The 18,528-nt window shown below is 45.6% G+C and overlaps 1 protein-coding gene across 1 annotated transcript in view; it reads right to left on the bottom strand.

Moving 5' to 3' along the window:
- LOC134349582 (cullin-5) overlaps nt 1–6,571 on the bottom strand; it is an 82,024-nt gene extending 75,453 nt beyond the window's left edge. The window contains exon 1 of the mRNA XM_063054127.1: nt 6,473–6,571. Within this exon, the coding sequence (XP_062910197.1) occupies nt 6,473–6,493 (21 nt within the window). The 5' untranslated portion in view covers nt 6,494–6,571. The remainder of the gene's footprint in view (nt 1–6,472) is intronic.
- Between the last annotated feature and the right edge of the window lie 11,957 nt (nt 6,572–18,528).

The raw sequence follows: 18,528 nt of genomic DNA, 5'->3' as shown, positions 1-18,528 counted from the left end.
TGCAATCCCTTAGCTCTAGCATGCATTTCTGTAATTTACAATGTATGTAGTTGGGTTGTAGCTACACCAGATGGTACCTCAAAATTACTAAGCTGAGTGCTGTTCTTCATGAGTTTGTCTACTCACACCTCTTACTCAATGATAATAGTAGAAGACATATTGACAACTAATCAGAAATTGCCAAAGAATACAATTTTGTTGCAGTCGATGGCTCAGACTGACTCTTGAACACCCAATTATAACTACTGGTTCCATCCTATTTAACTAAATAGTTGTGCAACTTAAAATATTGGAGGGTGAAGAAAGGCCACAAGAATTATACAGGGTTACTCTGCTGAATACAAAGGTGGGCAAGTCCATTTGCCACAGGAATCCAAAGTATATCCTCTGCCCTTGCTATATTAGGTGAATCTTGAATATGTTCAATAACCAAATGATAGCACGTTTATAAATCAGGTTTTTTTTGTCTTGCTTAACATGAGGCCATGGGAGTCTAACAGGCTATTCTGAGAACTCCAAAACAATTTGCTCTTGATGGCATAGCATTGCTGTGGGTCAAAGCTAGTCATCAATCACAAATAATAAACAAAACTCAAGGTCTCCGCTCATTGCACGATCCAAAGCAACTACAGGTGGTTCAACGTCTGCCTTTTTATCTCAGTCTTTCCTACCACTCAGGAACCCAAGTATACCTTCCAGATGAAGCAGTATAGTATATGTATTGCTCATTTTAGAGGAGCTGTCAGAGATAGGTGTTTTTGTTTTACAGAGTGGTAAGCGCCTGGAATGGACCGCTGGGGGTGGTGGTAGAATGAAGTACTTTGAGCATATTTAAGAGACTCTTAGATGGGCAATGAATGAAAGAATCGTAGTAATCTTAGGCAAGACCCATAGTGGTAGTATCTGTTTTTACATAAATAAGAACTAGTGTATAGACACTTTAGCAGTGGCATCCCACTGTTCACTGATGATCGAGTTCATTTTAGTGACCGTTTTATATACCAAGGGAGTTCACTATAATTGTGTTGGAGCTGTATAAATCCCCTTCCCACTGCTAATGCCGACGAGGCATTGCGTGAGCTCTACAACGCCAGTGACTTTCAAACTAAACACCCTGATGGTAGCTTCATTGTCACTGGTGACTTTAACCATGCTAATCTGAAAACAGCTCTGCCAAAATTTTATGAGCACGTTGGTTTTACTATCAAAGGTGAATAAACTAGATCTGGTTTTTACTAACATACCAGGTGCATATTAAGCAGTCCCACAATCCCACATTATCTATTATGCTAATTCCAACACACGAACCACTGATTCAGTGAGCCAAACCAGCTCTTGAGGGGGTGAAAACCTGGTCTGAGTGGGCAATCTCAGCATTGCAGGGCTGCTTTGAAAACATCAACTGGAGAATCTTAAGGGAGGCTGCTACCTATGGCAAACACGTTAACATTGAGGAATATGTGAATTCTGTGACCAGCTACTTAGAGACGTGTATTGATTTGCCCTCACAACTCATCTGTGTGAAGGCAAATCGGAAGCCATGGTTTAGTGCAGGTCTGCGCACAGTTGAAGGATCATGATGCTGCCTTTAGACAGGAGGCATGATACTCTCAGGGAAACAAGAACTGGGCATTCCCACTCCTTCAGGAAGGCAAAATGGGAGCATTCTCAGAGAACATACAACCACTTCTGTAGTAGCAGAGACAAAAGTTGCATGTGGCAGGGAATTAAGAGGATTACAGGCCACGTCTACCCTGCACATCAGTGACCAAGACTCCTCACTCCCCAACAGACTGAATGTCCTTTACATCTGGTTTGAATCACAGAACGAAGTGCTGGTAAGGAAGGTCACTCCATCTGGCTGAAGCTGAGGTGAGAAAGACCCTGGCTAGGATCAACCCACACAAACCTGTGGGGCCCCGATAATATACCTGGGTTCTGAAAGATTGTGCAGCCCAGCTAACTGAGGTGTTGACATATATATTCAACATCTCTCTGGAAGAGGTCCATTGTACCTTCGGTTTTCAAGGCAGCAACCATCATTTCAGGGACAATCTGCCTACATAGCTATCGTCCGGTGGCACTAACATCAAACATTATGAATGCTTTTAGCAACTGATAATGGAGCACATTAAACACTTTCTCCTGTCTACACTGGACCCTTACCAGATCACTTATCGCTCGAATCGATCCACTGACGATACCATAGCCTCTATCCTATCCACCTGGAAAACAGAGTCTTGTATGCCAGGCTGCTGTTTCAGTGTTTAACACCATCCTACCCCAGAAATTGCTGGGGAACACCATTTCAGCATTTAACACTATCATACCCCAGAAGCTGATGGGAAAACTGTCCTCGTTGGGTCTCAACACCTCCCTCTGTAACTGGATTATGTACTTGTTAACAGAAAGGCCACAGTCAGTCCATATGAACTGCAATGTCTCTCGTCCCATTACACTGAGCACTGGTGTTCCCCAGAGCTATGCACTTAGCCCACTGCTGTTCACACTGCTAACGCATGAATGCGTCACAGGATTCACCACATTCCATGTCATTAAGTTTGCTGATGACAACAGTGGTTGGCCTCATCAACAACAATGACGAGTTGGAGTACAGAGAGGAAGGAGAGCAGCTGGTGGGCTGGTGTGAGAACAACCCAAGCCTGAGCATGGAGAAGACCAAGGAAATTATTGTGGACTTTAGAAAGATGTAGATGAACCATACCCCTCTGTACATACATGGCTCTTCCACAGAGACAATTAAGTGCACCAGGTTCCTGGGAGTTCACATCACAGAATTCCTCACCTGGTCCCTCAATATTATGTCCCTGAATAAGGCGGCACAGCAGAGAAAATTGAGGCAAATGAGGCTCCCACACTAACCCCCATCTTAACTGAATTTTACAGGAGCACCATTGAGAACATCCTGACAAGCCGCATCTTCATCTGGTGTGGGAGCAGCAGAGCACTGGACCAGAAGTCCCTTCAAAGCTCTGTGAGAATGGCCGAGAGGATCACAGCGGTCTCCCTAGCATCCATCAGGGCCATTTCTCAGGGCTGCTGTGTACGCAAGGATCCCACCCATCCATCCAGCACCCTCTCTGACGTTCTACGTTCAGGCAAGCGATTCCAATGCGCAAGACAAGAACGGTCAGGTGATAAACAGCTTCTTCCCTTAGGCCATTAGGTTTCTGAAATCACTGTGGCATCGCATTCGAAGTATCACGGGTTAATTTGTTCTGCACCTTACAATATTTAATTTATGCACTTTACTTTGTTTCTTTGTGTCTAATTCTTTTGTAGATTTAATTCTTACTTTCCTAAGTTATTGTGTGATGTGTACACCATTATGCCTAACACCCTGGTCCAGAGAAACGTTTTGCTTGATGGTATATATAGACCCTGAAGGGCCTACAATGTGCTGTAATGCCCTATTCTATGACAGAGATTCCATGACATTGAAAAAATCATGCCCACCCATTCCCATTGTTCAGTCTGAACTTCCAGTTGCTCAGTTTAATTCTCCAACTCACTTGCACTTTGCCTTTCTTTGATCTCTTAACACCATTCCAATGAAGCCCAACATAAATATAATGTATCACACATCTCACTGTAGGAACTAAATAGGGCAGTAGCATCTATGGAGACTGCCCATTGCCCTCAACTGATGTTGCCTGACCTGCTAAGCTCATTGAATGCTTTGTGTTGCTCAAAACTCCAGCATCTACAGTTTTTTGTGTCTCCTTGAGCACAATATACACCATCTTATCTTGCCACTGTGTACCTTACAGCACTTAGAACTGAATGCTGAATTCAACAACTTCAGATAACTAGCTTTTCTAGTTCATGTCAGAAATAGCCAGCTGTCATTAAAAAAAGACAACTAGTAACTTTAAGTTAGTCCTGACGAAGGATCTCGGCCTGAAACGTCGACTGCACCTCTTCCTACAGATGCTGCCTGGCCTGCTGCGTTCACCAGCAACTTCGATGTGTGTTGCTTGAATTTCCAGCATCTGCAGAATTCCTGTTGTTTTAGTAACTTTAAATCAAGTTTTCAAAACTCATCTAATTCTGCAAGATCTGCTGGGTACTGCCAGGTACTGCAGTACTTTGTATCCTCTGTTTCAGCCTGTTTTTTTCACCTGTCCTCAAACATCTCCAACTTACAGTCCTTCAGGTAAATTTGGTAAAATAAGCCCCCACCACTCTCTCAGCCAGTACCATCACCCTTTGTGTCACTAAAGCTCCATTCAATTTCCAACAGGACAATCCCAATGTTCACTCTCCACCTCTCCTTTTCCTCTGCACTTTAAATATTTAAAGTATTTGTTTCCAAATTCTCTTTAAAATCTCATCCATCTAAAATGTCAACTCTGCCTCTCTTGCCACAGATATTGAGTAACCTGCTGAATATTTTCAGGATATTTGGTTTTAATTCTGATTTCTACATTTTTGCCTTTTGATTCAGAAATCCTTTCCCTCCCACCTACTTAAGGTACACAGACTCTTGCGTCTGGTTTGATTCCATCTTATAGCCAATTATGAGAAGTAATTATAAATGCTGCCCAGATCTCTTGAGAGAGAATACATTGCTGCAAATCTGCTTAGTATTGTTATGTATGTGTCACATAGTTTTATCAGAATTAGCATAATCATATTCTATAGAACTCCATCAACTCAAGATATCCATTAATAGTAAAGTTTTATAATATTAACTCTGCAAGTTTATTTAAAACACATACAAGTGAAATGAAATGCATGCTTAGAGAACAGAAATATTCTAATGTTTTAAGTTAATGGATTCCAATTTAAGCTCATGAATTTGAAGGTGACTGTTTAATCAAAAATTCAGTTCGAACAACGAAAAGCAGTTTAAAAATAAATACCTGTCTCTGCCTCAAGTTTACTGCTGGTGAGAACATGCACCATACACTTAAAACATGTCATCCAAATACTCTATGATCACTAGCAAGTATGAGTATTTCCTTTCAAATTACAGATACAAAATTAAGGAAGAACATCCGATAGTGTAATTACAACTGCTACTCACTGAAAACTGCAAAGTATTGGATGAGGACGTTGGGCAGCACAGCGCTTTACAGCACCGGTGACCCAAATGGGTTCAATTCCTGTCTCTGCCTGTACGGAGCTTGCACTTTCTCCCCACGTGGGTTTCCTCCCACAATCAAAAGATGTAACAGTTGGTTGATTAACAGGTCATTGTAAGTTGTCCTGTGATTAGGCTAGGGTTCAATTGGGGGATTGCTGGGCAGCCTGGCTCAAAGGACTGAAAGGGCCTACTCCACGCTGTGTCTCAAAAAAAATCATTGTTATAATAATAGTGTGCTCAGCTGGGTGCAAGTTTATTATTTAGAGGTGCAATAGTAATGGAATTATTAAAATAATGGAATGTATCACAAGAACATTATGCAATTGATTTTTCATTGAGACCCAAATTGCAAAATTATTTTTGAAAATCTATTTCTTTATAATAGATTTAAAAAAAACCTATATAGCTCCATTCCAAAACACTTAGCATTATACATATGGAATGCCATCAAGAATGCACTTTCTATTGAGAACCAAGGGTGAATAAGCCTTTGAACGCATCTTATCTAAATAGTGAAGTTTAAAAGCTGCCATCTCCTGCTGCATTAATTCTACTTGCAAAATATTAATACAAAACAAAAACAATGAAAAATACATAGGCAAGTCAAAGCAGTGAACAGAGACTCCAAGTGTGTGAGACCTCTATTTGAAATTTAAAAACTTCTCTCCCTTATCCTCGGTTTTAACCCTCAACTTGATTCTGGTGTTTACCCAAAATGTAGATCTTTCATTCCGCCAAGATGCAATTATACAGGGTTTCTAACTACTTCTAATATTGAGTCATATTTTACAAATGAGACACTATGCTGGCAATAGTAACTTTATCCTTGGTCTTATTTTCATTTCTAAACTGTGAACTAACAAATGAACTCCTAAAATTCATCCTTCACCTTGTCACTACCAGAGACGCTAGATGAAAAAAGTCCATTAACATAAATTAAAGCTCAGTTACAAACAACTCCAGATTTAACATCTGCATTGCCCTCATACCATATCATACATGCTATTTTTTTAAAAACGTACTGCACCCTACGTTTAAAACCAGCAATCCTAGCTCTACAACAAACTCCTCATACACAAAGCAAGACATGCCGATAGCTCTGCAAACGCAGAACTACGGGGAACATCGGAAGGAAAGGCCTTTACAAAGTGATGCTTCTTTCCTTTTCGTCTTACCCGACCGTTCAGTGCGACCCGGGCCCACGACCAACAAGGGGCCGCCGTTTTCCAAACAACGCACACATTTACAACAGATCAAAGTTTGGGGGAGAAAGCGAGCGGAGCCGATACGAGGCCCGGAGAGCTGCGACAAGAAGAGGGAGAGGTGAGGGAGCCGGAGCCAGATGCCGGGCCGCCCGCTTACCTTTAACAGATTAGACGCCATATTAAACTTGATCCCATCCCTCGCAGTCTCTCGCGAGATTTGGGGCAGGAGGTAAACGACAGCGAGAAACTTGGAGGCGAAAAGTGACAGATGTTGGCGGGCGGAGGGGGGACTATCTCCAGCAGAAAGATATTCCTCGCATTCTTCAAAGTAACTTTATTCTCAAAGTACATATATGTGTTCAAAGTAAATTTATTATCAAAGTACATATATGTCACCGCATACAACCCTGAGATTCATTTTCTTGCGGGCACAAGAAACACAAAAGAAACAACGAAAGACCGCACCCAAGAGGACGGACATATGAAAAAATGTGCAAAAGACAACAAACTGCAAATACAAAAAGGAAGAAATAATAATCATAAAAAGCAATAAATATTGAGAACGTGAAATGAAGAGTCCTTGACAAAGTGCCCACAGGTAGTGGGAACAGTTCAGTGATGGGGCCAGGAGGCCACGATAACAACGATTTTATTGGGAACGTCCCTAGTATTTCTCTCCGGTCCTTTTCTTTCTACTTTTGCCACAGTCTAAACTTAGCTCGGCAACAACAGACCCATAACGGGCTGGCTCATGTGATCGCCGGCAATGAACGACGAGACGACGAAGCCGCTCCTTCCCTCTCACAACTCCGACTGGCACTCCGCCGAGATCGCCTCCCTCTCCTGGAGGACAGCGCCAGAGAGCTCCGACACCCTCCTCCCTCTCAGCAGCGCCCCCTCTCTGGGAGGACAGCGCCAGAGAGCTCCGACACCCTCCTCCCTCTCAGCAGCGCCCCCTCTCTGGGAGGACAGCGCCAGAGAGCTCCGACACCCTCCTCCCTCTCAGCAGCGCCCCCTCTCCGGGGGGGACAGCGCCTGCGAGCTCCGACACCCTCCTCCCTCTCAGCAGCGCCCCCTCTGCGGGAGGACAGCGCCAGCGAGCTCCGACACCCTCCTCCCTCTCAGCAGCGCCCCCTCTGCGGGAGGACAGCGCCAGCGAGCTCCGACACCCTCCTCCCTCTCAGCAGCGCTCCCTCTCTGGGAGGACAGCGCCAGAGAGCTCCGACACCCTCCTCCCTCTCAGCAGCGCCCCCTCTCTGGGAGGACAGCGCCAGAGAGCTCCGACACCCTCCTCCCTCTCAGCAGCGCCCCCTCTCCGGGGGGACAGCGCCAGCGAGCTCCGACACCCTGCTCCCTCTCAGCAGCGCCCCCTCTCCTGGAGGACAGCGCCAGCGAGCTCCGACACCCTCCTCCCTCTCAGCAGCGCCCCCTCTCCTGGAGGACAGCGCCTGCGAGCTCCGACACCCTCCTCCCTCTCAGCAGCGCCCCCTCTCCGGGGGGGACAGCGCCTGCGAGCTCCGACACCCTCCTCCCTCTCAGCAACGCCCCCTCTGCAGGAGGACAGCGCCAGCGAGCTCCGACACCCTCCTCCCTCTCAGCAGCGCCCCCTCTGCGGGAGGACAGCGCCAGCGAGCTCCGACACCCTCCTCCCTCTCAGCAGCGCTCCCTCTCTGGGAGGACAGCGCCAGAGAGCTCCGACACCCTCCTCCCTCTCAGCAGCGCCCCCTCTCTGGGAGGACAGCGCCAGAGAGCTCCGACACCCTCCTCCCTCTCAGCAGCGCCCCCTCTCCGGGGGGACAGCGCCAGCGAGCTCCGACACCCTGCTCCCTCTCAGCAGCGCCCCCTCTCCTGGAGGACAGCGCCAGCGAGCTCCGACACCCTCCTCCCTCTCAGCAGCGCCCCCTCTCCTGGAGGACAACGCCTGCGAGCTCCGACACCCTCCTCCCTCTCAGCAGCGCCCCCTCTCCTGGAGGACAGCACTTCGGTTTTGTTGCCTCACCAGCTCTCAACCTGCAGCGGGTATCCCCTCCCAATGCGGAGAGTAGCGGCGGGTCTCCGACCTCTGTCCCCCCATGACCACATTAACGCTCTCCATCTACACACGTTAATATGAAACATGTGCAGAAACTGCTTCAAGAAAAGCTGGGAGTATCATTGTGACACTTTTTGCTAATTTAGACCAGGGGTTCAGAAGGCAAAACAAAAAAAAATTGTAGAGATCAGAAATGCGAATTAAAAGCAGAAACTGCTGTGTAAGTTATTGCCTTAAATCCCTAGTCTTTAGGACTATCTTTTCGTTGTCTTGATGAAAGGTGAATATCCTGAAAAGCTCATTAGTAATCTCTCCACAGATTCTGCAGGTCAATCCAACAATTAAACAGAAAATAAATCTCTGCAGAATGTTTCTAGTGTGTATCAGAACTGACCAGTTGTAATGAAAGAATAAGAACGTCTAATGTTATCTAAGTTTTTTTTCCTCTTTTTCAACTCTCGTTCTTTCCTAATTTCCAGAAACTGATGGTTCCTTCCGGCAGCTGTGTTCCCCTCCATGCTCACTGTCACCATTCAAGTTCTGTCTACATCACTTCCAGAGATCAGCCAATTTAACAATTTTCAGCGCCAACTCTCAAATGCCCCAACCACCATTTGTGGTATTCAGTTCCCTTGGTCTCCATTGTCAAAAATCCAAACGAACAGGTGGTTATTCCTCCCTTTTTGTATGTTCATAGGCATTTCAGGAATTCAGGCTATATGTACAAGAATGTCACCACACATGGAGCTTCAAAGTCAGAACAAATGATCAGATATAAAAATATAAATCAAAACCAAGCATACTGCACATATGATTAATAAAAGATGATGTAAATAAAATAATAAAGATCACAGTTATCGAAGGTCACTAACATGAAACTTAATTCTATTTTTCTCTCTACAGTTGCTGACTAATTTTTATTTGTACAGCACCTTATCAAAGTAAAATGTCCTTTGATTCTTCACAGGTATCATATCAAATAAAATTCAACACCTAACCTGTAATTGTGTGTGTCTGGGGGGGTGGGGAGAGGAGGAGTCGGAGCCATGCTTTAGTAGTGACTTAGAAGGTGATGGGTAAAGAGCTGAAGGGCCTAAGAGTTGGAACTCTAGAGCATGGACTCGAGGCAGCTGAATACATGAACGGCAAAAGTGGAAGAACTAAAGTTAGATGATAGAGCTGGTGAAGGGATGAAAAATGTTATTGTGATAGAGAACAGGAACAGCAAGGGCAAAGGGAAATTAGGAAACAAAGACCAACATTTTAAAATTTAGTTTGGTATCCAAAAAAGCCTGCTGAGCTATCAAAGTGGCAGTGAATGGATCAGATACAAGTTAGGATTTGGGCAGTTTATTTACTAGGTGGTAGAAGAAGGTCATTTGGCCCATGCTAGCTCCCCGAATTATCGATTCTCCTTCCTCTTTCACTGTAGCTCTGCTTCTTATTCAGTCTCACTTGCCCATTAACTCAACATCAACTCCTTTGCTGTTTATTCACACAATGGGGTAACTTACAGTAACCAATCAATCTTTGGATATGGGAGGAAACTAGAGCACACAGTGGAAACTCATCTGGTGATAGGGAGAATGTGCAAACACCAGAGAGAGAGAGAGAGAGAGAGAGAGAGAGAAAGAGAGAGAGTGAGAGAGAGAGAGAGAGAGCGCACCTGAGGTTAGGATCAACCCAACTTCTCAGAAAAATGAGGTGACAGCAGCACTAACTGGTGCACCACCACAGCATCCACAAAGGATGAGTTTCTGTGGAGTTGGGAGCAGCTACAATATTTCCAAACTAAGGGGTAGCAGAACGTTTGTAGGAGCAGATGAAGTACGAGCATGGGTGGGTGATGTAACAAAGGAGGAAGTAGGCAATCTTGATGCAAGAAAAGAAATAAATGTAATGATGATGATGTTTGGCCAAAGTTAACATGAAATGTATGGCCATGGAGTCATAAGTAGCTAGCCATCTGGACACAAGCTGGGGTCTGATCAGCCCCGGCTGGGTCACCTGGAGGAGGTTGTATGATGTTGAAAGACCCGAAACACCCGATGATTCCAGGAACATCACTGAAGATGTGTCCAGAAGCATCAATAGATGTATGTACACAGCAAAGAGACAGAAAATGACATTAACACAATTAACACAGATGTGTGAAATCTTGAGCAACAAACAGAAAATTCTGGAGGAACTCAGCAAATCAGAAAGCATTTCTGGCGGGAAATAAGCACTTCATGTTTCAAGCTGAGATCCTTCATCGGGCTGGAAAGGAAGGCAACAGAAGCAGGAACAAGAAAGTTGGGGGATGCAAGGGATGCAATCTGGCAGCTGATAGGTAAGACCAGGTGAAGGAGTGAGAAAATGTCATTAGTTCTGTTTCATTTAACCATTTTGTGATAAATTACAATGGTATAGTGGTATTAGAAAATTTGTGAACCCAGTAGAATTTTCTCTATTTCTGCAAAAATATAACCTAAAATGTGATCAGATCTTCACTTAAGTCCTGAAACTAGATAAAGGGAACCCAAATTAAACAAATAACACAAAAACATTATACTTATTCATTTATTTATTAAGAAAAATTATCCATATGACATGTATTTGTTGGAAAAAGTATATGAACCTCTGGGGTAATACCTTCTACAAAAGCTGTTTGGAGTCAGGTGTTCCAATCAATGAGATGAGATTGGAGGTGTGGGTTGTAGAGGTGCCCTGCGCTATAAAAAAGACACACAAAGTCAAGTTACTGACAGCGCCTACTCATCTCAAGAAAGATCTGTTTATGTACACCATCCCTCAATCAAAACAACTTTCAGAGGACCTTAGAAGAAGAATTGTAGAGATGCATGGAAAGACTACAAAGGCATTTCTAAAGACGTGAGTGTTCATCAGTCCACAGTGTTACGAGAATACACATAAAATTAAGATGTTTGCTGGCCTGGGCTAGCATCAGTGGCATCAGCAGTTGGTCTGCCACCTGCCCTCAGGGGAAGGAGAGATAAGGAACAATGGAGCAGCGTCTGGAGATGTGTAATGAAGGGATGTGGGAGGAAGAGCTGTCTGGAGCGGCTCCCCCCTTTGAACCCTGAACTTTTTGAAGTGATGGACAGGCGATACCCCAGCAGGGGGATAAAAAGGGACAGGTTCGCTAAGACAGACACACACGCCACCCGAGGTAACGAGACCCTGGAAGCGGTGCGCCTCTCACGAGTGGTGAGAAGTACCGGACAACGCACAGGGTGGAAAGGTACGATCAGCGGGAACCCGGTGTGTGTCCGCCCCTGCCTGGGTGCCGGGTTCACTGCAGGGGATCGACCGCATCTGGAGGAGGGGTCACAGTCGGTGACCTCAGGTGACATCACCAAGGACCCGCCCAAAAGCTGTTTGTGAGCCATCTCGCTGGTCTGTGAGCCATCCTGCTGGTCTGTGAGTGAAGCCGTTCTGAATGATGAGTTGTTCCTATTCTATCTCTCTCTTCCCCCACGTTGTCCACCGCCATGGCAACGATTACTGCGAACTGAACTACAAACTGGACTGAACTTTGAGTCATTTTGAAATTGGTCATTTACCCCTAGACAACGATAGAGCTTGATTGATGCTGTTATCTTAATTCTGTGCACATGTGTGGTTATCATTGTTGAATTGTTGCATTTATTATCCTTTCGATTACTGTGTTGCTTGTTTCTTTAATAAAACTTTCTTAGTTCTAGTACTCCAGACTCCAACTGAGTGATCCATTTCTGCTGGTTTGGCAACCCAGTTACGGGGTACGTAACATAAGTGGGGTTCTCGTCCGCGATTTTGAACGCTAAATTTGGGACGGAGTAAATTGATTGGGTTAAAATTCCCGAAAGAAAGAAAAGACAAACAGCAGAAATGGAGGTTGAGGAATTTATAAAGGCGCCGACCTTGGAGGCATTAGAGGATGCCAGGAAATCGGAATTGATAGCTGTGGCAAAACGGGTGAATCTTGCTAAGGTGAAGTCGACAATGAGGAGAGAGGAGATACACAGAGCTATTGTAGAGCACTATGTATCTAAAGGTGTGTTTCCCCAAGGTGAGCTGGGGGAGGTGTCTATTGAAAAACCTGCTGGAGACGCGGTACAGGTACAGCTGGAAAAACTGAGACTCGAGCACGAGTTCCGGGTACGGCAGTTAGAAAGGCAGGAGAAAGAGAGAGAGTTAGAAAGGCAGGAGAAAGAGAGAGAGTTAGAAAGGCAGGAGAAAGAGAGAGAGGTAGAAAGGCAGGAGAGGGACAGACAGTTGGAGAGAGAAGAGAGAGAGAGGGACAGACAGTTGGAGAGAGAAGAGAGAGAGAGGGACAGACAGTTGGAGAGAGAAGAGAGAGAGAGGGACAGACAGTTGGAGAGAGAGGAGAAACAGAGGGAAAGGGAATTTGAGCTGGAGAAGTTAAAGATAAGGGCCGAGCAGGGGCTCGTGCCGAACCAAGGTGGAGGGTTCCGGGCGACCCAGGAGGTTAGGCTGGTTCCCCCATTTGACGATACCGATGTGGATCGGTACTTTCTCCATTTCGAAAAAGTGGCCATAAGTCAGGAATGGCCGAGGGATAAGTGGGTTGTCTTACTTCAGAGTGTACTGAAAGGGAAGGCCCAACAAGCTTACTCCGCTTTATCCGCGGAAGATGCCCAGAAGTATGAGGTGGTGAAGGAGGCCATCCTCAGGATTTATGAGTTGGTCCCGGAGGCATACCGGCAGAGGTTTCGGAATGCGAGGAAGCGGTGGGACCGCACGTATTTGGGAGTTTGCTCGTGAGATGCAAACATATTGTGAGCGTTGGTGCGCCTCGAAAGGGGTAGAGGGGGATTATGACAGACTGCTGCAGCTGATTCTGATTGAGCAGTTTAAAGGTTGTGTCCCTGAGGGTATGAGACCCTACCTCGATGAGAAAGAGGCAGCCACGTTAGCCGCAACTGCTAAGTTAGCGGATGAGTATGCGTTGACGCATAAAATGAAGGTTGCCCCGAGTAAAGGCTACCAGAAGGGTAGTCAGGACGGCGGGGAGAGTCCACCGGAAAAGTCAGAAAGTAAGCCGGGGACTAGTGAAAAGGATAAGGTAGACCGGGAGCAGTCTGGTAGGAAGTCTCCTGGGGTCGTCTGTTATAATTGTGGGAAAGTCGGACACTTTGCGTCCAGGTGCTTTGCCCCAAGGAAGGAGACGGGGAAAGGAAAAGCGGAAATTTTGAATGGCTGTATTGAGCTGTTAAGCGAACCGCTAGGGAAGGACAGGTCTGAAAAAGTCCAGGAAGGGCGCGAGAGGTTTATCTCGGCCGGACTGGTGTCAGTGAAAAAGAGGTTAAAACCAGTTCCAGTGCGGATCTGGAGAGACACGGGAGCGTGTCAGTCACTAATACTGAAGAGTGTATTAGAGTTTAGCTCAGAGACCCAGACTGGGGAGGTAGAGGTCAAAGGTGTTGGGGAAGGGACAGAGTCAGTCCCTTTGCACCAGATACATTTACAGAGCAACCTGGTCTCTGGACTAGTCACGATCGGGGTGAGGTCCGAATTACCGATGAAAGACGTGGAAGTCTTGCTCGGTAATGACATCGCCGGAGGGATCGTGTTCCCAGTCGTGAGATTGACGGGTCAGCCTGCCAGCATGGAGGCCCCGCCCGCGATGGTGAATTTGGCTGAAACATTTCTGCCAACCTTGTATGAGACAGGGTGTAGTGAGATAAGAGGTAGTGAGGGAGCTGGGACGGACGTAGCAGTAGCCAGGAAAGAATTTGTGCAGACGCAGGAGCGAGACGAGGGGCTGATGGTTTTTGCCGAGACCGCTCTCTCTGACACAGCCTTGACAAGCTATTGTGCGGATGAGGAAGTGCTAAGGAAGAAAGGGAAATCAAGTACAGCATCCGCAGATGAGGAGTGGGGGGTGGTGCAAAAGAGTTACGGGGATGAGTTTTTTAACATGGCCCACGAGGTACCCCCCGGTGGACATTTTGCGGTGCTGGAGGAAACAGTTGGTGGAATCATGAAAGAGATTTACCGGCTGCCCAGGGGGAAGAATGTTATTGATCATGACCGACGCGAACTGAGACGGTCACCAGCTTTTGATATGCTCACAAACCTAGTCGGTGTTAGCGTGGAAATCAATGAAGCTAGGGGCCCCTTGATAAGAGGAAAAAACCATTTTGAAAAGATTAGGATGGGATCGGTCAGATGGGAGAAGGCTATTGTTTTGGCCAGGTCTACTGATAAGGTCTCTCCCTTAATCCCCGAAGGAGTAATTAAACGACTCGCACCCATGTGTTTGATTGTCCCGAGGAAATGCAAAGAACTGGGACGTTGGGTTATGTCTGTTACAATAGGGCAGCCAAGTAAACAACACCCATATTTTTTGAGTAATTCAGTGACTAAAGGGCTGATGAACACAGAGGTGTGTATTGGCAATTTAATACGGCTGTCTGAGGCCAGTTTGATAGTGAACCTTGAAAAAAATGAATTCGGCCACACGAGAGTCACTTACCTGGGAATTGTGGTGACACAGGGGCAGCTGGCAGTGATGCAAGCTACAGTGCAGGCTATCGCTGACCTCCCAACCCCGACAGACAAGAGGGCCCTCAGAAGGCTCTTGGAGATGGTGGGGTACTGCAGGAAGTTTTGCAATAACTCTGCGGTCAATACCCGTCCCCCTCCTACTAAGCCCTTGCGAGAGAAAACTGAGTCGGAATGGGACGACCCTTGTTATTGTGGTCCGGGACAAAACCAAATGAGAGGTTACATTGGTCGCAATTCATCAGTGTTTTTGGCCACTATGAAGTTTGCTGAGTTGGAGCCTGGTCTAAGGGATTATTAATAACACGTGTAAAAGGAACAGAAAATGTGATGACTGTCTGTCAAGGTGTTGACAGCTTCAAATTCTCTGTATTAGCTAAATACCTGTTAAAGATGTATATTGTGTATGTATCAGATAATGTAGTCATGTTTGTAATTTTTACCTCCCGGTAAAAATCCTTAAAGGGGGGAAGTGTTACGAGAATACACATAAAATTAAGATGTTTGCTGGCCTGGGCTAGCATCAGTGGCATCAGCAGTTGGTCTGCCACCTGCCCTCAGGGGAAGGAGAGATAAGGAACAATGGAGCAGCGTCTGGAGATGTGTAATGAAGGGATGTGGGAGGAAGAGCTGTCTGGAGCGGCTCCCCCCTTTGAACCCTGAACTGTTTGAAGTGATGGACAGGCGATACCCCAGCAGGGGGATAAAAAGGGACAGGTTCGCTAAGACAGACACACACGCCACCCGAGGTAACGAGACCCTGGAAGCGGTGCGCCTCTCACGAGTGGTGAGAAGTATCGGACAACGCACAGGGTGGAAAGGTACGATCAGCGGGAACCCGGTGTGTGTCCGCCCTTGCCTGGGTGCCGGGTTCACTGCAGGGGATCGACCGCATCTGGAGGAGGGGTCACAGTCGGTGACCTCAGGTGACATCACCAAGGACCCGCCCAAAAGCTGTTTGTGAGCCATCTCGCTGGTCTGTGAGTGAAGCCGTTCTGAATGATCAGTTGTTCCTATTCTATCTCTCTCTTCCCCCACGTTGTCCACCGCCATGGCAACGATTACTGCGAACTGAACTACTAAACTGGACTGAACTTTGAGTCATTTTGAAATTGGTCATTTACCCCTAGACAACGATAGAGCTTGATTGATGCTGTTATCTTAATTCTGTGCACATGTGTGGTTATCATTGTTGAATTGTTGCATTTATTATCCTTTCGATTACTGTGTTGCTTGTTTCTTTAATAAAACTTTCTTAGTTCTAGTACTCCAGACTCCAACTGAGTGATCCATTTCTGCTGGTTTGGCAACCCAGTTACGGGGTACGTAACAACAGTAGTGAAATTGTCTACAAATGGAGGAAACTCAGTACTATTTTATGATTTTGGCGGCATGACGCAGCTTGCAGCGGCCACTCCGGTGATGAATATTTGTTATCTTTCAAGTTGGGTGCCGTGCACAATCCTGATTTGATGGAGGCAGACGTGAGAGCATGGAGGAACATCTGTTGAAACTTCTGAAATGCCGGTTTCACTGCCACTGCTACTGTGTGATCCAGAATCTCCAGAGGGGAAGGCCCCGAGTCCTTGGCTTTGCTTGTTGCTCAGCGGCCGGGGCGGAGTCGAAGCGCTCAGCAGAGATGGTGCTTGGTGCTTGGTGTCGGAGGCTCGAAGTTTTTGGATGGACTCAGAGTCGGCTGTGGTCGGGTGCTTATGGAATATTCTGACAGATATAGCTATTGAAGCAAACAAAATCTGAACATTTAGAACAGGGTATAAAGGTAATGAATTTCATTCATTCTTTGGGATAGGGTATCAGTGGGAATGCTAGTACTTATTGCCCATCTCTATTTCCCCTTTGAGAAGGTGGTGAGAGGCTATTCCAAGAAACAACCCATAAAGATGGGATTGGAGTCATACAAAAGTCAAATCTGGGTAAAAAAGACTGTTTCCTCTCTGAACGCATAATGCATCACTTGGTTTTGACAACAATACAGCTATTAGGATGAATTATTTTTATTATTAAGGCTGGCTATTTCTTTTCCCAAATTCCAGATTATCAGCTGAACAAGTGGGAGATTTTGCACTTCAGTTGGACTTACAGAGTAGGTCTTACAAAGTGAACGGTAGGGCACTGAGAAGTGTGGTAGAACAAAGGGATCTGGGAATATAGGTACATAGTCCATTGAAAGTGGTGTCACAGGTAGATAGGGTCATAAAGAAAGTTTTTGGCACATTGGCCTTCATAAATCAATGTATTGAATACAGAAGATGGGATGTTATGTTGAAGATTTATAAGTCATTGGTGAGGCCTGATTTGGAGTATTATGTGCTACTTTGGTCATCCACACACAGGAAAGATGTAAACAAGATTGAAAGAGTGTAGAGAAAAGTTACAAGGATGTAGCCAGGCCTGAAGGACCTAAGTTATAAGGAAAGAGTAAATAGGTTAGGACTATGTTCTTTAGAATGTAGAATATAGAGAGGAGATTTGCTAGAGGTATACAAAATTATGAGGGGTATAGGTAGGGTAGATGCAAGCAGGCTTTTTCCACTAGGACTACAACCATAGGTCGTGGCTTAGGGGAGGAAGGTGAGAAGTTTAAGGGGAACATGAGGGGAAACTGCTTCACTCAAAGGGTCATGGGAGTGTGGAATGAGCTGACAGCACGTGGACCGTGTGAGCTCGATTTCAACATTTAAGAGAAGTTTGGGTAGGTACATGGATAGTAGGGATATGAAGGGCTATGGTCCCGGTACAGGTCAATGGAAGTAGGCAGTTTAGATGGTTTCAGCATGGACTAGATGGGCCGAAGGGTGTTTCTGCGCTGTACTTTTCTATGACTCTGATTCAGATTCCACAACTACCCTTGTCCCTTGGGTGATTTGAACTGAGCACTCCAGATGTCAATTAAGGCCTCTCTATTTCTGGTCTGTTAAGTAGACCACTGCACCGTTACCGTGCCCTGAAAGGAAATGGTAACAGATTTATCAAGTCATCCAGATTAATATGGAGGATAAAATAACACAATATTAGAATATTAAAACAGGCCAGACAAATGTTTGAAACTTACCAGCCTGGTTCAATAGCTAGACTAATTTGTTAATAGTTATTATGTGCCTAGAAAAAGTTAAAAATAGCTCTGCTTCGGGGAACCACGGATGTTTTAACGTCCACCATATATGCACATCAGATTAGGTGCATGTGCTTCAAGGGATGAATCTCAGGTACTTTGTATAGTTCTAGGCAGTAACAGCATATGATTTGAGGTGGACTCACCAATCACAGCAGAAATTTATCTTCATGATGTTCCACGTGGCTATAAAGCTTAAATGAGTTGTTAGCAAAGGGAACTACTGCTGAAAGCAGAGGGATGGATGTGGCTAAATAACTAGTAAGAGTGATAGAGCACAAAAAAGGGTGCATGCTCCACATTTACCCAGCACCAGACTGGCCGAGGTGGATACCCAGGGATATGCTTCTGAAAGTCTTCTTCCGTTAGTGCTTGGTGACGCACAAATATGCAGAAGTAATGTTGCAAGGCTGACATCAGTATACATGACATTACTGCTGTGTGTCTGCGATTCTGTGTAGATATGGCATTTGCACGTAAGTGCACAATCCAAATTCCCATTTTGTAATGCATGTGCTAGGGGAATGATTATATG

The sequence above is a fragment of the Mobula hypostoma genome, chromosome 7, assembly GCF_963921235.1.
Source record: "Mobula hypostoma chromosome 7, sMobHyp1.1, whole genome shotgun sequence".
NCBI classification, from domain to species: domain Eukaryota; kingdom Metazoa; phylum Chordata; class Chondrichthyes; order Myliobatiformes; family Myliobatidae; genus Mobula; species Mobula hypostoma.
Note: the sequence above shows the minus strand (reverse complement) of the source record. Positions and strands in the feature narration are given on the sequence as shown.